The sequence below is a fragment of the Mytilus edulis genome, chromosome 8 (genome assembly GCF_963676685.1).
Source record: "Mytilus edulis chromosome 8, xbMytEdul2.2, whole genome shotgun sequence".
NCBI classification, from domain to species: Eukaryota; Metazoa; Mollusca; class Bivalvia; order Mytilida; family Mytilidae; genus Mytilus; species Mytilus edulis.
This window is the reverse complement of record NC_092351.1, coordinates 24,096,725-24,118,814: the sequence shown is the minus strand read 5'-3', so window position 1 is coordinate 24,118,814 and position 22,090 is coordinate 24,096,725. Positions and strand designations below refer to the sequence as shown.

The 22,090-nt window shown below is 33.4% G+C and overlaps 1 protein-coding gene across 4 annotated transcripts in view; it reads left to right on the top strand.

The window, feature by feature from the left end:
- Nucleotides 1-12,249: 12,249 nt before the first annotated feature.
- Nucleotides 12,250-22,090, top strand: part of LOC139485141 (UDP-N-acetylglucosamine transferase subunit ALG13-like) — a 40,418-nt gene continuing 30,577 nt past the window's right edge. The window contains exons 1-5 of one of the 4 annotated variants that reach the window (XM_071269356.1): nucleotides 12,250-12,560; nucleotides 13,374-13,460; nucleotides 14,706-14,752; nucleotides 15,485-15,557; nucleotides 16,641-16,722. In XM_071269356.1, the coding sequence (XP_071125457.1) occupies nucleotides 12,414-12,560; nucleotides 13,374-13,460; nucleotides 14,706-14,752; nucleotides 15,485-15,557; nucleotides 16,641-16,722 (436 nt within the window). In that variant the 5' untranslated portion in view covers nucleotides 12,250-12,413. The remainder of the gene's footprint in view (nucleotides 12,561-13,373; nucleotides 13,461-14,705; nucleotides 14,753-15,484; nucleotides 15,558-16,640; nucleotides 16,723-22,090) is intronic. The other 3 variants (XM_071269355.1, XM_071269358.1, XM_071269357.1) reach the window with 3 other exon arrangements.

Below are 22,090 nucleotides of genomic sequence, written 5' to 3'. Positions count from 1 at the left end.
CTCTGTGGAGGGTGGGTCGGAGGGGTCCTGATCCCGAAATCTCAGGCTTAAAAACATGAAATTATTTTATCCCGTCCGGAATTTAAAAAAAAATTAAATCCCGACATCCCTAAATTCGAAAAAAGAAATCCTGGAACCCGAAAGAGTCAATCCCGAAATCCCGAGCTTAACTTGAAGCACCCGATTCCGAAGTCCCGAAAAGAAAGTCCTGCTCCTTCTCTGTGCACTTGAATTTCAGGACATAACACTTTTTTATTAGTATGCTGATGATATGTCAGAATCAATCAAAGGCTTGCAAAATATGTTGATGATGATACTTTATCTGGTTATACTGAGAAAGTTTTGTTTTCTTCTTCTTCTTCTTTAGGTTTCTAGCGATCCTTCAATTATTGAAGATTATTCGCCGGGCGTCGACTATACAATTTATAATTTACACTAATTTAGCACAAAAAATCAAAAATAACAAAATCAAAAAATCAACATAACGTATGTACATTTGAAAAAATAAATTGTGATAAAACTATATACATTTGATAACAGAATAGTTAGGGATAGAATATGGGGATGAGAGCAGATTCTGAGATCATACTCTTGAATCCCTCTACTGTACTGCATGATACTATTTGTTGTGGCAGATGATTCCAATTTATAACTGTTCGAGGATAAAATGAATATTTATAACTGTCTTTAGATGTTTGTATTTGCCTAAATGAGTGTGGATTGCTATGTCTGGTTCTATTGTCAAGTGGGATCAAAAGATTATGTGTAGGAACTGCAACAATTTCCTGAATAATTTTGTAAAAGAAAACAAGTCTGTATCGTAAACGCCTAATTTCGAGTGGGTACCAATTTAGGTCTGTCATCATTTCAGTAACTGAGCTGGTGTTATGGAAGCGGTTGCATGAGAAGCGTGCTGCTCTTCTCTGAACCTTTTCAATTTGTAGAGTTTGTTGTTTTTGATGTGGGTCCCAAATTGTTGAGCAGTACTCTAATTTTGGTCGGACAAGAGCTTTATATGCATGAGCTTTAACTTTCGGTGATGCTATTTTTAGGTTTCTACGAATAAATCCAAGGGACTGGTTTGCTTTTGATGTCATGTTATCTATATGTTTGTCCCATTTTAAATTTGATTGAAGAGTTAGGCCTAAATATTTTGTAGAGTCAACTTTTTCTAAAGAGTGATTGTGTAATTTATAGGTAAAGTCTAAAGGTTTGCGTTTTTGGGTTACACTGAGAATGTTGCACTTATCAGGGTGAAAATGCATGAGCCAGTCCTGCTCCCACCTGCCGGCCGCTTCTAAGTCAGACTGTAATTTAAATGTGTCATCTGTTTTTTTAATTTCCCTATAAATAATGCTGTCATCTGCAAACAATCTTAATGTACTGTGTTCAATATATTCTGCCAAATCATTAATGAAGATTAAAAATAAAATTGGACCAAGCACTGTGCCTTGAGGTACCCCAGATGTTACAGGAATTTTATTTGATGTTTCACCTTCAAGGACTACTGTTTGTGTTCTGTTTGTTAAGAAATCTTGAATCCAATAATATGCATTTTATTTTTTTAGTTAACACTTCAACCGGGCCGCGATGTTTAACGGGATTTCACAGAGTTGCCAATCTCTGTGTATATATGTCTCTGATGAGACCAAGATATCAGTTTATAGCACAGACACTTGTTTCAGAACTTGTTTTTCCTATATTATGGGTCTTTAAAAAAAAAAAAATGTCGAATTTTCAGTACACCCATGCTAAATTTTTTATTTCTAATGGAAATTTCAGTTGTAATTGTAAGCTTGTAGGATTTATGATTCAGAACATTTACAATAAACACGATTTACATCTATTCTGATAAGATTAAAATGTATTTATGTCCGCGGATTTTTTGGTAATTTGTGTGCGTACAGTTTGAATGGGTTTTTTTCCACGATTTTATGATCACCTTGATATCTGCAAGGGATTTTTGTAAGAACGTTAATAATTACTCTAACGAAAAATCGTAGCTTCGTTATCATTATAAGTAACATAATAAAAGTCATTTTATCTACAAACTAAATTCAATCAGCGTACATGAAGTTCATTTCCATCCTGTTACCGCTACTTAAATTGGCAAATAATCTATTATTTCACAGAATGAATATATATAGAAATTTATTCAATTTCTCTTGAAAACCATCTAATTGGCTACGAAAAACAAGCTTAAAATTTTATCTAAACCTTTTCTTAATAACCCAATTTTTTCTTTTGAAAATGGTAACAGGGGAGACAAAATATTGTACCACTTATCAAAATATGTTTCAAGATATTCTTGTATGACAAATATTAAGATTGCATCTTTTAATATGTTGTTCTATAAGTACTGTTTGTTTTGATTTGCTTATGTAGAGGGATGTTTGAATAAGTCACTTTTAACTATACAAATCCTTGCTTTAACATACATTTACTACGAATAAAGAGTATTTTCTATCTGATATCATTTTCAAGTTAACTATCCATGGTGGTCACAGAGTTTATTAATTCAGTGAGAGAGTCTGTATAATATATCAATGACCGCTGGCCCGTGGATCGATTAGTAAAGTGAGAATTGAAAGTAAAAAACAAATACACTTTATTTATAGTTATGAATGTACATACTATACAGATAAGTGCTAAAGGAATTATCCATGTGTTATTAAAATAAATAGAAACCAAAGGGGAATTTTTTGGGAAAAAGTAGGAGCCGGGATAGAAAAACAACTGTCATGTCCCAATGTACCTATGACTTTTGATACCTTTTCTGAAATTCATTAAATCTTTTACAAAAAAATATTGATTTCAATAAAAGAAGATGTGATATGTTTGCAAAAGAGACAGCTCTCCACAAGATACAAAAATGACACAGAAATTAACAACTCAGTATAGGTCACTGTACGGCCCTCAACAATAAGCAAAGCCCATACCCCATAGTCAGCTATAAAAGGCCCCAAAATGACAATGTAAAACAATTAAAACGAGAAAACTAACGGCCTTATCTATATGTACAAAATATGAACGAAAAACAAATATGCAATTTATAGTAATGAATGTACATAATATACATTAAAGCGCTAAAATTATCCATGTGTTATTAAAATTAATAGAAAATACAAAAAAGGGGGAATTTTGGGAAAAAAGGATGAGCCGGGCTAGAAAAGAAGTGTCCTGTCCCAAGGTACCTTTGATACCTTTTCTGAAATTCTCCAGTCATTAAATCTTTTACAAAATTTCATTGATTACAAAAAAAGAAGATGTGGTAGGATTGCCAAAGAGACAGTTCTTCACAAGAGACAAAAATGACACAGAAATTAACAACTATAGGTCACCATACGGCCTTCAACAATGAGCAAAGCTCATACCGCATAGTCAGCTATAAAAGGCCCCGAAATTACAGTGTAAAACAATTCAAACTATAAAACTAACGGCCTTATTTATGTTAAAAATATAGACGAAAAACAAATATGTAACACGTTAACAAACGACAACCACTATTTACAGGCTCCTGACTCGCATGTTCATAATATACTAAATATATGTTCAGTCACAATGTAATTAATGGGAAAAAAAAAATGGGAATTTTTGAAATAAAGAAGAAGGGATAAAAAAGACATTTCCCTGTCCCCAAGTACCTATTCCTGAAATTCTCAAAATATAAAATCTTCCTACAACACTTTACATACTTTCAACCACGCTCTGAATGCCCGTGATTTCGCGGGTGTGTTCTACTATATATTAAAATAAGTAAAACATGTGGAAACAAGAATGTGTCCATATAGTAAACGGATGCCACATCGGCACTATATTTACTAAGTTTCGAGTTGATTGGACTTTAACTTAATCAAAAACTATCTCGACCAAAAGCTTTGACCTGAAGCGGGACAGACGGACGGACGGACGGACGAACTAACGAACGAACGAACGAACAAAACGAACGAACGAACGAACGAACGCACAGATGCACAGACTAGAAAACGTAATGCCTATAAATAGGGCATACAAATTTATTGTTAAAAGTAAATTTAAAAAGTAATGATTTGGCAAAAATAAAATTAGGGTATAGATAAGAGGGAGGCAGGACCTTTTTCGGGACGTCGGGACCGGGTCGTTTTTAAGCTCGGGATTTTTGGAATCCTTGCAGGATCCGGGAATATATTTTTCGATTTCGGGATATGAATTTCTTTAAATTCTGCAATTCGGGATTTCATGTTTTTAAGCCCGGGATGTCAGGATCAGGACTCCTCCGACCTCCCCATAAAATTAGCCTTAGTCGGTCTTAGTTTTTTACACAAGATTCATATCCTACCATTGGTATGTTTATAAGGCTCTCAAAAGAAAGAAAAAAACACTGCTGGATTGTCCGAGGAGCATATTAATATTGTAGCAAAGGAGAAGAATAATTGTGGTCTGAGGCCAGAAACACGAAAATAATTGAAACTAACAGAAAGGAAACAAATATGGAAAAAGGGACAGAGCTATTGATACCTTATACTGAAATTCTCCATCCATAAATTATTTTACAAAAAAATATTCTACAGTTCACAAGCCTTATATGCCCGCGATTTCGCGGGTGTGTTCTAGTATCTTATATTAAGGTATATATTAGGGGGGAGATCTGAGACAAGTGCCTGTGATTTCTAGCCAGTAAAGAGCCCCCTCAGTAAAGATGGGACTGAGATTGAAGTCATAAAACTTTGCTCAGTGCTCGGAGCACAAAAATCATGCTCGAAACATGAAATCCAGCATTTTGATTGGTTGATTTTGGAGTATGAATACAAAAAACTGTCTCGAAAGTTTATGATGACTTCAAGACCAGACCTAATGAAACATGGATTCATATAACGACAAAACATTAGATATTGTAAATCATTTTTGTTATCTGGATGTGCTATTTTATTATACGTGGGTCTTTCAGTTAACATTTCAGTTGAGTATTGGTCAAGTTTGACAGTTCCACTGTGGACAGTTCAACGTACAATGAAGATGTAGATTAGTTTATTTGACACTTATGCATGGATATTAATGGCAAAAGATATGTTAGATATCTGACGAGTATACCCTTATAGTTATTTAAAGAGTTATTCAAGATTTATTATCCGTATAAAAATCATACTTAATGTGCATGTGTTGGAAGGGAGTCAAAATGTCACTAGATTAGACTGAAATTCTACAAAAGTTTTTGAACTGATTGCATGATTCGAAGTTTTGGTTATTCGTAATATGAAGAGCACTGACAGTCTGTTAATGATTTGAATAATTCCGAGACTGCTTATAACTTGTTAGGTCTGTGAACCCAAACAAATTCTAAATAGGTCATCAGAGCTCATTATTCTCAACAGTCAACCTTTAGAGGATCGTCATAGCAATCGATGATTCATATATTTTACAAACTGCAGTTTTTTTACTGATTAATAATTACATTAACACATGTGTTATAGTAGTCTCAGATTAGATGTATGTTTCATTATAATACGTTATTCTGATTGGCTAACTGCACATCACATGTTATTCCGTAAGCAATTGCATTAGACAATAACATTTATCATTCATGATGACACGAGGTCCCACAATAAAGTGCACAGGTGAATTAAATAAAACTTGATAAAAATCGTGTTTTCATGATCCTAGCTAAAAAATGTAATTATAAGTATTGAATGCTTCTTTTTGTAACTTTATAGGGTTGTAAAAGCATTGACCGTGCGTACATTTTTAGAATGAAGCGCTTCCGCGCTTCATACAAAATGTACTTCGGTTACCGCTTTTACACCCCAATAAATTTACAAAAAGAAGCATTCAATTCTTAAATGTTTACGAAAATGTGTTTACTGTTCATCAAGATCAGCTTGCAAAACCCGTTAACAAACACTTTGCTTTATTTTTTATTCCTTTCCACCTAAGGTTCTATAAATGCATGCTGAACTTGATCGATAGCCATAGAATTGTTCAGCATGATTTCACAGGATGATAAGCGACAGTGCTACATTAGTTTCGACATTTCACTGTGGCCGTTGTGGTGTCTCATGCAGGATAACTGGTTTGGCAACTTTTTTTTTTTAGATTTGAATTATGATAAAACAATTATATAAGTGGTATACACGAGATTTTCATGAATTTTTTTTAGAAGATGTTTCGCTATACAGATCATGTCCTCTCACTAAATAATTAAAACTTCGGTCTTGGCATGATTTCAAATCTATCCCATCAAACTTGAAAACACAGAATAGCCCAGACATAGTGAAGTCTGTATCATATCTTGACTTGTATTTATAGAAATTGACAATGAAGGTATAGGTTGAGAATAAGACAACAAAAGGGATGATTTCAGCTTACCAATTGTGAACTTTCCATTTCAATGTATTGCCCGCAAATCCCAACAGCACTTGTATATCAATGAATAAATATCATCTAGTTCATACGTTGTTCCAAGCTTGCGTTTCCTGCACTTTTTCGCTGATAAAGGATTGTACCTGTCCTGAAAAGGAAGCTATTGGCGCAAGGGTTTCAAGGTGTAATAATGAAGTCGTCCTTCGGACGTGTTGTGGACGCAATCTCGAGTTGGATAATCGTTCTTGAATATCTGTGTCACAGATGACCAAGGATACGTTTAATTATTATAAACCAAATCCATATAAAAATATATGTCACCGTGCGGCCTTCAACAGTGGGCAAAACTCTTACCGCTAATAATCTATAAAAAGAATCAAAATGACGAGCGTTAAACTAGACACATGAGAAAACTATCAGCCTTATTTATGCAAAAAGCAATAAACCATATATACAGGCGGATCCAGGGGGCACCCTCCCCCTTTTTAGTGGAAAAAATGATTATATAGGGAATCACTTGAGCATGACTGGAGCGGGTCCCCTTTAGGTCAGACAGCACCCCCTTTTTTATGAAAAGTTCTGGCTCCGCTACTGTAAACGGAAAACAAATATGTATACAGCAACAAACAACAACCACTAAATTACTTAGACACCTGACTTGGGACTTGCACATACCGAACGTAGAGGGGTTAACAAGTTTAACTTTCTGGAATTATGACATCAACGATTTAGATTTATTAGACGAGCGAATTTATAGAAATACTAGTACCATGGGCACACAAATCGACGGGTGCCTCTAATGCAGTGGTGTCTACATTCCAGAGCAGCTAATATCATCCCCACTTGGAAGTTTTGGATTGATACATGCTACTTAGCTTTTAGGCAGCAACCATATATTTGATTTTCTGGAGGGGGGCTATGGTTTTTTTTTCTGTACAAACGTTTTTTTTCGCCTTCGGCGAAGAACAATCTTTTTTTTTAGCGACAAACCGAAAACAAGATTTTTCTTTCAATTTTAGAATTACATATAGTGGCAGCTGAGGATGAAACAAACAATTTTTTTTTCTCAGGGGCCAAAACAAATTATTTTTTTTCATCAAAAACTGGAAACAAACTTTTTTTCCACAAAAAAACCATAGCCCTCCCCAGAAAATCAAATGGTTGCTGCCTTAGATTTTTGTGTTGTGTAGACGATTTTACTTTTTGCCGGTATTTTTTGTCATGACTTTGTCGGCTTCTCGTCGACATATGAGCATTGAATGACCACTTTGTTTATGTTTCCACTTTTTTCCTCCTTCTAATATAGTGTATTTTTTATCTATACGCCAGAAAATAATCTAAATTTCTAAGATCTAATTTATTTTGAAACGTTTTATATGTTTCAAGAATATTATTCTCTCTTCCGATCAAATATGTTGACTAGATAAGATCAGATAAACTTAAGAAATTTTGAAAAGGAGCTGACCATTATTTGAATTTTATTTGATAAAATAGCTGTAAAACATGTCGACAATCTCTACCAGCCATCTTGTGCGCTGTATCTTCTTATACTGGTCCTTTTTTCTAATTGATACTCAAATTTTTTTCTTCCTCTCCACCATCGAGACAAATAAGAGGGAACCATCTTATTTTCAGATTTTGGGCCTGTGAAAAAAGTGGGTCTCATTGGTCTGTAAGCGTGACGCGGGATTGCCGATTTTTTGTAAGCGTGACGCGTGAAAGTCAAATTATTGTGGCGTGAAAACGGGAAATGAGGTCTTTCGGGACCCGGGAAATGACAAAAAAATGAGAATTGCTTACGTACATATTGTAAGCGGGATACGGGAATCTGACGAAACAGTAAGTGGGATCCGGGATCGGAACCCCCCAATGAGACCCCCAAAAAAGGCAGCTTTAAAAAGAGGCAGTGGCTATTTTGCCGACTCGGGTAAACTCTTCATATGAATCAAACATGTAGTTTATTTCACGTTTTCATTCTGACAATGAAGGGTAGTCTTCCGGATCATATCCAATGCCGATGAACAATTTATTTCATTTTAGTTTGAAAAAAAAAAAAATTAGACAGGCAAATAGCAACTCTTTATAAATCGCTATTTTGCTGGAGCCTGTAAAATAACTCTTAAGAGGCTATTATGCCAAAAATAGTAAAAAGCGTTGAAAATATAATTGACAGCGTCTTATCTAAGATTTACGACGGCACTGGTTACGATGAGACTAATAAGTCTATGTGTACAAAATGATAGATAACATTTATTATTGCACATTTTGCGATTCGTGTCACATCATACTGGTTGATAGAGTGATAGAAGGCGTTAATTACCCTTACTATATATCTTTATTCTCAATAAACCATATTACATAGGTATAGAGAAGAAAAATGAATTATGTACAATATTTACAAGAAGACAGAACAAACAAAATAGTTGCTAATACAATATATGAAGTCCATTTCAGCCAGGAGCACATGCACCTGTGTTAATAATCTTTATGAATTTACATAGTTTAATCAATTCTGATTTGTTTTTTGAAGACATAATCTGATTGTATTTGACAATATTTGCATTTTTTAAATAATAATTTGACAGACAATGTTTCCTGTTTTCTTCAAAGTATTTACATTCTAATATATAATGCATTTCATCACCAATATCATTTTTATTACATAGAAGACAAATTCTATTGTTTCTAGTTATATTGTTCCATCTACCCTGTTCAATAGGGAGCTTGTGATTTGTGGTCCTAAATCTACACAAATCAATAGACAATTTGTTCCCAAGAATTTCAAAATAACCTTCTTTTCCCAAAAAATCTTTAAAAAGTTTGTAATTTATTGCTTTTGGCGAGTTTTCAAGTAAAGAATGCCAGACTTGTACATACTGATCTTTAAGTCTAAGTTTGATGAATGAAACTAACCACTTACAATTTATAAAAGATTGCGTTTCCCATACATTTGGGATACCACATTCGTTCAGAATAGTCTTTATTCTGTTTAACCATGAAAAATTCACATTGTCATTAATAGACATGTGATAACACAATTTATATAAAATATATGATAGTTTTGTCTCTTTACCAGAGTTTAATTTCCCCCAAAATGAAATCAATCTAGTTTTTATGTCCAAGTCTATAGGATATCTCCCAAGCTCCCCATAAATCATATAAGAGGGTGTAGATGTTTTCAGACTTAATAGCAATTTACAAAATTTTAGATGTACCCTTTCAATCATGTCGTTATTGCCAATACCCCATACTTCACAACCGTACAGTAGTATTGGCTTTACCATTTTATCAAATAAATCCAGCTGACTACATATAGAAAGATTATGTAGTCGACCTAGTCTTAACACTTCGTACAGAGCCTTGGTAGCTTTTTCTACATTAAACTGTTTTGTTTTATTAAAATTGCCTGTTCTTGTTAGAACTATTCCTAAGTAGTTAAATTCATCAACAATATCAAGTTTTTTGCCATTAAATAAAAATTGAAAATCACATGATGGTCGTCTCCTTGAAAAAACCACGACCTTTGTTTTATCAACATTAACTTTTAGCTTCCATACATCTGTGTAATCTTGGAAACAATCTAAAAGTTTTTGGAGTTGAGTTTCTGATTCGGCCATCAAAACAGTATCATCAGCGTACAAAATGATAAAAAGTTTTAAAAAAATGTCAAGTTTTTCCTCAAGCTCTTTTGACACTGATTTTAGGCCCTCTAGGTTACAATTTTGCAAAAAAGAATCAAGATCATTTAAAAATAAAGAAAAAAGAAAAGGCGATAAATTTTCACCTTGTCTAACCCCGTTACTACATGGGAAGAAATCAGATAAGGCATTGTTATATGAAATACATGACTTTGTACCTTGATACATATTTACAATTACATTATACATACATCCATTCATATTATTTAAAAGCATTTTGTACCACAGTGCATCTCGCCAAATCGTGTCAAAAGCCTTTTCGAAATCGACGAATGCACAAAATAGTTTTTTCTTTTTTAGTTTTAAAATTTCAAACAATGTATGAATCACAAATAAATTATCGGTTGTTGAATAACCCTTTCTAAAACCACATTGGTTTTCGTTTAAAATCATGAATTCTTCAGAGAAAAGATTTAGTCTCTCGCATAAAATTGCGGTGAAAAGTTTCCCCATACAACTCAAAATGGTAATTGGTCTAAAATTTTTGGGGTCCAACTTGTTACCTTTATTTTTATAAACAGGCTTAATGTAACCAACTAGCCAACTGTCAGGTATAATACCAGTGCGAAATATAACGTTAAATAATTTTTCGTAAAATTCAATGAATAAACTAGCTGTAGACTTGATATATTCATTTATTATACGATCATCCCCAAATGCTTTATCATTTTCAGGTTTTTGATGCCCTTAAGAATTTCGTCTTTAGAAATTCTTCTGTTTAGATTCTCATTAAGCCTATCGACATCATTCGGGTTTAGAGTTGGAATATTGGTATTTTCTTCAATTTCTGGGGCGGTGTTCAGATTTTTGAAAAAAATCGAATAATTTGTTGATAGGGATGTCAGGTTGGGCTCTCTTTTTTCTACTGTTAAGTAATTTCCAATACTCTTTCGAGTTATTGGATCTCAATGTGTTTATTTTTTTCGCCATTTTCTTTCTATGAGCAATAATTGCTTTATCTAAAGTTTTACCCAATCTAATTAAAAACCGATCTCTCATCGCTCCTGTTTCTGTTAGATCTCCCACGCGACATATCAGAAACAGGAGCGATGAGAGATCGGTTTTTAATTAGATTGTTAATTACCCTCCTTGTCTTCGGTGTTTTAAAATAGTAAAAGGAAAAAAGATCGCCGATAAATGTTATTGGGTCCTACCATGAACTACAGACACTTCGTCGAACCATGGACCATTTTTTGCAAGTTTATAGAGAATATATTACAAATCAAATGCCAGCAATAATAAAGTCACGGCAGTGTTGTATTTGCACCAAAAATTAAAAAAAAATGTTTTCCGCTGTTGCGCGAGTGCTCCTTGTTGACCCCCAATAAATATCTCACCAAACTCGAGGGACATTTTTCAGGAGGGGGGCATGTATGATTTTTATTATCCTGTTGTTACTTTTTCGCAAACGTTTATTTTCATTCAGTTCACAACGATAATTCTGCATTGTCTCGCATTTTTGGCCACATGGTTCTCTCTTGGCCAAAGATTTACTTAAAAAAGGGGGTGGTTTTCTGAGTCATAAATTGTTGTTTCGCGCACAGTGCAAGCATTTTTAACTCTTTTCAGCGCTATCAATAAACACATTTTTTTTTCATAAATCTAACTACTATGAGGTGTGGAAAAAAATCTCAAGTTATTTTTCAACTGTCTGACCAATTTTTTTTATCAACTAGCATAGGGATCAGAATAGTATGTTTTTTTTTTTTAGAAAATAACCATACCTCCGCCCTTTAATATGAAGATAAATGTTCGTTTCCTTAGTACCTAGCCAAAAAATTCATATTCAAAATTAGATGCGGATCCAGGATTTTAAAAGGGAAACCCGGCCGGGCCCCCAGAACTAAGCAACGTTTATATAGTGGGACATCTAAAAAGTTTAGATATCATAGCTCCTTTAGTAGGGCCGGGCCCCCTATCCAACAAAATTCTCCACTAAAATTGCTCCTCCCCCCATATCCCAGCCAATATGACTTGCCATCTCCTTTAAAAAAAATCCCTCTGAGTCTCACAAGAGATTAGCTGTCTTATTCAACACTGGTGTAAATTAATTTATAAGATCATAAGTTTGAAACTCGAGTTTCTAAAACTTCAAATATTTATATACTAATTTCGTGTTATGAAAACAAGGGTGCTGAACTCATCCCTATACACATTGATTTGACCCAGATTCTCGCCTGAAAACATCAAAAGAAATCATTCGCGAGAAATCGTGGGAAGTAATCATCGTTCCTTTGATGTGTACCACGTGACCTTGTCAGTTTCCCCATGCGAAGTTCATCAATTTCGTGCACTTTTAGTCGAATCAGCTGATGAAGAGTGTGAGACAGGGACACACTCATAAGGTGCACACGCGTTGTCGCGCAAACAATTATTATTATGCATTATTATGTGAACAGTCCAGGAAAGAGTAACCAAAGATCACAAAAACTTTCAAGCATGGACAGTTATTTGTCCACAGTTGGTCTGTGGAGAAAACCTATTGCCCGTGATGGGTTTTGTTTGTTTCGAGCAACTTCTGAACAGGTGAGTTTACAAATGTAGTTTCTGTTGCAGAAACTGCACTTATGAAAATATTTTTAAAATTGCTTTAATTTATATGATGTTTTTGAATTATTATGTCTGCATTTTCACAGTAAGATATTTCTTTTGCATGAAACGGCAAATGTAAATTATAAATCAGCTATTTGTTATTCGTTTATTTCGCCGTTGCATTTCGTATGCATTTCATATTGTTGCTTAGTTCGTACAGGAACATATATAGTATAAAGAATACATACAGCAATAGTCTTGACATCAAGATAAACCATTGATACATGTATCAAGAATCCATTCAATACTATGAGTCCCAGTGTTACTTTTTATTCCTTATTTTCTGATATCGGAAAGATTTTTAGATAATTGTGGATATTAGGAATTCAATTATTGTTATATAAAAAGTTCTCTTTTTTGTTCTATTTTTTTTTTAAGATGAAAGCAATGATTTCTTGACATCAGAAAAATCATTATAAATGAGATTAGATATCTGTTTTATGATGTGAAATGGAGTTTTTCATGTTTTCTAGTATCAAGAATTTGAATTTCAGATGTATATTTAAAAAAAAATAGATATATAATTGTAGGAAAATCAGTTTTTGATATAAAAAAAGAAATTTGAAAAAAGGCAGGACTTTTGAGTAAAAAATAAAAAGTCTGGACAAAATTTTTCATCCTAGCCCAACCCCCCTTCACCCCATTAAAATCAAATGGTAGCTCCCTTAAATGTGTTTAACTTAATTGCATAATTTTACTTAAATAATCTATACACTCTTAATTAAAGTTATGAAAATATATTTTTAGGTATACATGACACAGGCTCATTATGAAAAACTATACAATCTATCGAAAGAGTTTTTCTACAGACTTGAAGGAATAGACCAGGATTATGTAAGTTTTCATGAAACGTGTAAGCTCAGTCATGGAATAGAATTTTAAATATGATTTACAAATACAGATTTATTGATTTTGATTTACATTTTTAGCTCACCTGACCGTCATCCGTAAACTTTTACAAAAATCTTCTCCTCTGAAACTACTAGGCCAAATTTAACTTGGCCACAATCATCCTTGGAGTATATAGTTTAAAAAATGTGTCCGATGACCTGGCCATCAAACCAAGATGGCCACCATGGCTAAAAATAGAACACAGGGGTAAAATGTATATTTTGGCTTACATCTTTAAAACCAAAGCATTTAGAGCAAATCTGACATGGGTCAAATTGTTGATTAGGTCAAGATCTATTTGCCCTGAAATTTTCAGACGAATCGGACAACCTGTTGTTAGGTTGCTGTCCCTGAATTGGTAATTTTAAGGAAATTTTACAGTTTTTGGTTATTATCTTGAATGCTATCATAGATAGAGATAAACTGTAAACAGCAATAAAGTTCAGCAAAATAAGACCTACAAATAAGACCTACAAATAAGTCAACATGACCAAAATTTTAGTCAACCCCTTGAGGAGTTATTGCCCTTTATAGTCAAGTTTAACAACTTTTTCGTCATTTTTTTGTAACTTGTACAAAAATCTTCTTCTCTGAAACTACTGGGCCAAAGTTAAACTAACTTGGCCACAATCATAATTGTGGTATATAGTTTTAAAAAATGTGAGAGCCTCTAGTCTATTACATTTTAATTTCTATCTGACACAGTTCATATGTAATTGAATTTAAAAATTTCATTGGATATAAAGCAGTTTGACAAACATTTATTTTGATCTTTAAGTAGCTTACTTTTCATAAAAAATTTTACAAGTTAAAATAGAACCTGATTAAGATGTTCAGATGATTTTTACAGAGTTATCTCCCTGTAGTGTTATGTACATGTATCATCTTGAAGTTCATCCTGAAATAAAATTATTTTGAGTAACCTCCCCTTATAAATCAAAGTATTTCATTTGTTATCAACATACATATATGGACAAGAAAACAATCATATATATACATTTTTCCATTTCCATAAAAAGTCTTGCAAATATATTTTATTTTTGCATTAGAATTAGCACAATTCCATAATCCAGACTGATCAATTTCAGGCTTTTTTTTCCATTGAATGGAATACACTCTCATTGCCTTTCTGACATTATTGTGTAGATAAATTTGTGATTAAATATTAATTTGTTTTACTAATTACAGGTATGGACAGAATCTGATGCTATGTTTTCTTTGTCTGTTATATGCAGGTAATTATTAAAAGCCCTTACAGGAACCCATAAATATCCATGATATCCTTCTCTTGATAATGTGAAGAAAACAAAATATCTGGATTTTCTTTCTATTGCTGTTGTGAAGAAAATGAATTCCAGATTGCCTGGAAGATGTGATTTATACATATTATGTCCCAATTAAACTAAAATTAGACAACTAGAGGTGATTTTGGAATATGATTGGGAAATTTTTAACCCCCTTTTGAAATGATGTGCAAATGTATTACAAGGCTTAATTTAGATTTTGTATGCCTTGGCGGCTAGACGAAGTGGGAATAAAGTATTGCTCTTGACAGTCTGTCCTTCCGTCTGCACTCAACCTTTAGTTGGCCTCACAATGCTATGAACAAAAACTCGGACATAGTATATAGATGTGCAGCGAGTCACTTGCTGTTCTAGAGTTGTGCCCCTTTGAAACTTGAAAAATTACAAATTGTTTTGTTTTTGCACTTTAAATTAAGAATGCCTGATTTGGAGTTTATAAAACTCAAATACAACAGAACTTGTCAGAAAGATTATTTCATTGAAATAAAAAGTATGGAAAAAACACACAGCACAAACAGATATATATCATAATACAGATTGTAGATTTTATTTCTCTTGAAAGCATGAAGTCAAATTAAATCCCACAAACTTGTTGGAATGAAGATGGCAAAATGTTGTACAGTATAGATCCATTAGTTAATTATTTCCATTGTTCTATTTCAGACATAATTTTTTAGTATATGAAGTACCTGGATGTCCACCATATTTAGCTATAGATAATTGTTTTTCAGAAAATGTAAGTTATGATGATTATTTCGAGAAATGTTTTACATGTTTATCTAATTTCTATAAACTACTAGCATGCATATAAAAAAAAGATGTGGTATGATTGCAAATAAGATAACTCTCTACAAGAAACCAAAATGACACAGAAATTAACAACTGCAGGTCACTGTACGACCTTCAACAATGAGCAAAGCCAATACCGCATAGTCAGCTATAAAAGTCCCCAAAATGACAATGCAAAACAATTCAAACGAGCAAACAAACAGCCTTATTTATGTAACTGGTCAAAATCTAAACATGTGTGTCTGTTTCTCAAAAGGACATCAATAAGGTCTTCAAAAGATAAGATTGGCTTTAATTGCCTTCGTCATCATATAAGCAGTCTCATTTGGAGGGGGTGGAGGTCTGATCCCTAAAATCCCACTTTAATGTTTTGTCAGATTTTGGAATCCTGCTTATTATTGGAATAATAACACTTGTAATTTCATGTGTCCCACCAGTTTCTTTTCCTGTATTCCCCACAACTGTTGTGGGATTTTATTTTAAGTGTGATTTGTGAAAGTCATATTGTTGAACAATATGACTTTCACAAATCACACTTAAAATAATCAAACAAGATCTCAATGATTATGTAACCCACCTTATAGTTTGAACCTTAATTTGACCCAGAATAAAAAAGGACATGGTAATAACTGCCTCTGAGACAACTATTCATCAGAGTTCAAATGTTTGAAGTTGAAAGCAATTATAGGTCTGACTATGCCCTCAACAATGAGAAAAAACAATACCATATAGTCCAGTTATAAAAGGCCGGCCATGAAAAATCAGCCTGGTATATGAAAAGTTAATAAATCTAAAAGCGACTTGCATAGATCTGCCATGTTTTCTGTATTTTCTACTTCATCTTGTAGAGATGATATAAAGAAGTAAGTAATACAAGTTGACAATAAATATGTATCCATAAACATGCTAAATATGACTTAAAAATTTCAAAATAAAAATAAACATCCATTTTGATTAACATATAGTTTAACTTCCTCAATTAATAATCAGACGTCAAGCAGTTTCAATTGATGCAAAAACTTTTTTTCAGGTTATGCTATGTAGAATAGATGCCACACACCTAGAAAGTGTTTTTCCCAAGTCATATGTAAAAGAATTAGCTTTATGTCAGTGTAAGTTGATTACAAAATTAAGATACTTTAAAATGGCATTTAAATAGTTACTGATAAAAGAGTATGGTTCAATCATTAATGAAAGTGAAATGGTGAAACAATAAGTTGCTTTTATCAGACAATTTGGTTCAATTTTGTCAAAATAGGCTAAGAAACAACACCAGTGAATTATCAACTTCAAAGTGAATAATACGACCTCATTGAATGAGTATTCCTGTGACCAACAATTTTAACCTCGTAGCTAGAGATGTGATTAACATGTATTCAGCTATTCAATGAAAAAAGAATGTCAACATTTGGTTGACTAATTCAAGCCACACAAAAAAAATCATTCTTATGCAGGTAAAAACAATGATAAACATACTTTTCAACTCACAATGTGTAGTGTACTTCTCTGAAAGGCAAGTAAAACCAATTGTTAAAAATGCTGATCATGAATAGTACAAAATTTTTATTATGCCCCTTATGCCCCACCTCTGATAGTAGAGGGGCATTATGTTTTCTGGTCTGTGCGTCCGTTCGTTCGTCCGTCTGTTTGTTCGTCCGTCTGTCCCGCTTCAGGTTAAAGTTTTTGGTCAAGGTAGTTTTTGATGAAGTTGAAGTCCAATCAACTTGAAACTTAGTACACATGTTCCTTATGATATGATCTTTCTAATTTTAAAGCCAAATTAAACTTGTGACCCCAATTTCACGGTCCACTGAACATAGAAAATGAAAGTGCATGTTTCAGGTTAAAGTTTTTGGTCAAGGTAGTTTTTGATGAAGTTGAAGTCCAATCAACTTGAAACTTAGTACACATGTTCCCTATGATATTATCTTTCTAATTTTAATGCCTAATTATATTTTTTATCCAATTTTACGGTCCATTGAACATGGAAAATGATAGTGCGAGTGGGGCATCCGTGTACTTTGGACACATTCTTGTTTATTATTACGTTAAACATTTCTTGGTTATCTCTTTTGGGCAAATTGTTAAACAAGGTCATTACCCCATTCATTTTATTAACAGAATGCACATTTATACCCAGAGGCATATAATTCTCAAACCTTGACACACATGTAGACTTCATGTGTTGATCTCCAGGTACTGCCAATGTATATGTGTTCCACCTAACAGAAGTACCAGTGGAAACTTTGTTATAAACAATGTCATAATACCTGTACCTGTTGGAGCAAATATTCTATACTATTTATTCTGTTAGGAACATCTACTGTAATATTTATTCTTGTGGGAAAAAAATCCAGAATATTTTTTTCCATTTGGAACTTTATCTATGAAGGAACTTCTATTTTGTGACAGTACTTTTGTAAAGCAAAATTATATCCGGGTGAAATTTGATCCGGTGGAAAAAATGTCACAGTAGTTATTTTTTTATCCGGAGGAAAATATTTCCCTAGGAAAAAATCTACCTATGAAATACCATGTCTGGAAAAAAAATACTGTGACAAATTATCCCCAGAATAAAATATCACAGAGGAAGAAATAAACCATTACACTATTCGATTATGTTTGATGTTGAGTTGCAGTCTTGAAATAAAATTGAGAAAGGAAATGGGGAATGTGTCAAAGCGACACCAACCCGACCATAGAGAAGACAACAGCCGAAGTCCACCAATGCAGTGGCGGATCCAGGGGGGTTTCCGGGGTTTGGAACCCCCCCTTTTTTTTGGCAGATCAATGCATTTGAATGGGAGCATATAGTTATAACCCCCCCTTTACTCTGTGTCGGGACCCCCCCTTTTTAAAATGGCTGAATCCGCGCCTGCAATGGGTCTTCAATGTAGCGAGAAACTCCTGCACCAGGAGGTGGTCTTCAGCTGGCCCCTTAAAAAATATGTATACTAGTACAGTGATAATGGACGTCATACTAAACTCTGAATTATACACAAGAAACTAAAAGTAAAAATCATACAAGACTGACAAAGGCCAGAGGCTCCTGATTTGGGACAGGTGCAATATTGAGGCGGGGTTAAACATGTTTATGAGATCTCAACCCTCTCTCTATACCTCTAGCAAATGTAGAAAAGTAAACGCATAACAATACACACATTAAAATTCAGTTCAAGAGAAGTCCAATGTCAGAAGATGTAACAAAAGAAAATAAACAAAATGACAATAATACATCAATAACAACAGACTACTAGCAGTTAACTGACATGCCAGCTCCAGACCCCAATTAAACTGATTGAAAGATTATGTCTTCATCATATGAATATCAGGCACCCCCCCCCCCCCCCCCCCCCCCCGTTAGGGGTTTAGTATCATACTATCATAAAATATGAGAAGAACATAACCCGTGTCATGCCAACAACTGTTTTCTAAATAAATGTGTTTAGTTCCGATGCAAAGACCCTATAAGTGAATCAATATTAAAGCCAAAATGTGCAATCTTTAATGACCTCACAACAGTATCGTAACTATATCCCTTCTCAATAAGTCTGTTTAAAGGTTTTGTAAGCTTTTGAGGTGAATACTGACATTTTTGTGCTTTTTAAAGAATATTACCATAAAAGATTGGATGTGAAATACCTGAACGTATAAGATGTCTGCACGTTGAGTTATATTTACGAATTATTTCCTTCAATACTGATGATAAAATTTAGTAAATGTTTTGACTAGTTTGTGATATCGAAAACCCTGGTGTAATAATTTTTCAGTAATACATAAATTTCTCTCGCTAAAATCTAATACATTGTTACATACACGAACAACGAATTGTACAAGTTGAGACATATAAACACCATAAGATGGTGATAAAGAAACGTCACCATCTAAAAATGTATAATTAACGATAGGAAATGAAAAATCATCTCTTTTATCATAAATTATTGTATTAAGCTTCCCGTTAATGATGTAGATATCAAGATCGAGGAAAGGGCAGTGGTCTTTGCTAGTATTAGCTTTATTTAAAGTAAGTTCAACAGGATAAATTTCTTTAGTATACATACTGAAGTCGTCATTATTGAGAGCCAATATATCATCCAAATATCTAAAAGTATTGTTAAATTTTTGTATCAAATGTTGTTTCGATGGGTCTTTGCTAATTTTAGTCATAAATTGTAACTCCTATTAATACAAAAACAGGTCCGCAATAAGTGGTGCACAGTTAGTCCCCATTGGAATTCCAATAACTTGACGATATACGGAATCTCCAAAGCGAACAAAAATGTTATCAAGTAAAAATTCAAGCGCAGATATAGTATCAAAGCATGTCCAATTGACATAGTTCTTTTGTTTATTGCTACTAAAAAATGACCTGAAAGAGTTTGAACATATGTACTCGCATTCTGACTTTTTAAATGCCCAGTTAATTAGGGATGTGAATATTTTCTTAATAAGAATATGAGGCAAAGTGGTATATAGGGTAGAAAAATCAAAACTATGAACAGATTCAAAATCACCAATATATGCATGCAATTTATCAAGTACTTCCAATGAGTTTTTGACACTCCAAAAGTAATTAATTCCACTATTTTCAAAGGCCTTATTTGAACAATTTATTATCAGGTTTTTAGCTCACCTGGCCAAATGGGCTTTTACCATCACTTAGCGTCAAGCGTCCGTCGTCGTCGTCTGTCATCGTTAACTTTTACAAAAATCTTCTCCTCTGAAACTACTGGGCCAAATTTAACCACATTTTGCCACAATCATCATTGGGGTATCTAGTTAAAAAAATGTGTCAGGTGACCCAGCCAACCAACCATGATGGCCGCCATGGCTAAAAATAGAACATAGGGGTAAAATGTATGCCTTATAACTCTGAAACTGAAGCATTTAGAGCAAATCTGACATAAATAAAATTGTTTATCAGGGCAAGATCTATCTTCCCTGAAATTTTCAGATGAATTAGACAAACGGTTGTTGGGTTGTTGCCCCTGAATTGGCAATTTTAAGGCAATTTTGCTGTTTTTGGTAATTATCTTGAATATTATTATAGATTGATATAACAGCAATAATGTTCAGCAAAGTAAGATCTACAAATAAGTCAACATGACCAAAATGGTCAGTTGACCCCTTAAGGAGTTATTGCCCTTTATCATGTTTATAGTCATCTTTACCAATTTTTCGTAAATTTTTATTATCTTATAAAAAAATCTTCTCCCCTGAAACTACTGGGTAAAATTTAACCAAACTAAGCCACTATTATTATTAAAGTATCTAATTTAAAAAATGTGTCGACCCGGCCAACCAACCAAGATGGCCGCCATGGTGAAAAACAGAACATGGGGGTGAAATGTAGATTTTGGCTTATAACTCTGAAACCAAAGCATTTAGAGCAAATCTGACAAGGGGTTAAATTGTTAATCAAGTCAATATCTATCTGCCCTGAAAATTTTAGATGAATTGGACAACTGGGGTTGTTGCCCCCCATTGATATTTTTTAAAGAAATTTTGCTGTTTTGGGTTATTATCTTGAAAACTATTAAAGATAGAGATAAACTGTAAACAGAAATAATGTTCAGCAAGTAAGATCTAAAACTAAGTCAACATGACCAAAATGGCCATGCAAGTTATTTATAGATAGAGAAAATTGTATATAGAGAAAATTGTATTCAGTAGCAAGAATGTAGAAGATCTACAAACACGTCACCATCACCAAAACACAATTTTGTCATGAACCCATCTGTGTCCTTTGTTTAATATGCACATACATTGTAGACCAAGGTGCGCGACACAGGCTCTTTAGAGCCTCTAGTTTATTGTACCAAGTGTACTAGCAAGTAGAATAGATATATTGTACATCACCTTAATGTATAAGAGTGTGATTTTCCTACACAAAATGTTTATAGTAAAATTCACTACATATGATTGCTGACCTAGTTAAATTTACTACAATTGATTACTGATCTAGTTTTCATGTAATAATTTTGTGATTATACATCCTGTTAAATAATTACACAATATGACATAGTTTTGTTTTATCTTTAATCTTGATGACATTGTTAATTGAATGATGACAATAATTAACAGATGAAAATATAATCCTGGGAAAATTTGTTCTCATTCACAATTCTCACAGTTGCTTCATTGGGGATGGGCAATATTGCAGGAAGTCAAAGGTCAATGTCACATGATAATTTGGCAAAGTTTAAGTTTCTTGGATATTATCTTTTTAAGCATCCAGGCCATCTGTACTGAAGTAAGTTTTGTTCTTGTCTTTTGATAAAAAGGAAATCATTGAAAAATTTGATACTTTTTGACAAAACTGTTTCTACCTCTACAAGTCCATAAAGCATTTATGTCGGGGGTTCAAATTAGTGTAGGTTCGAGGTCTGTGACCTTTCTTTTCTAAGAGAGGAAGGTTCATTTTTAAATTACCAAATTCAAGGACCTAGTAATTTTTAACTTTATGCTGATGTCTTATAC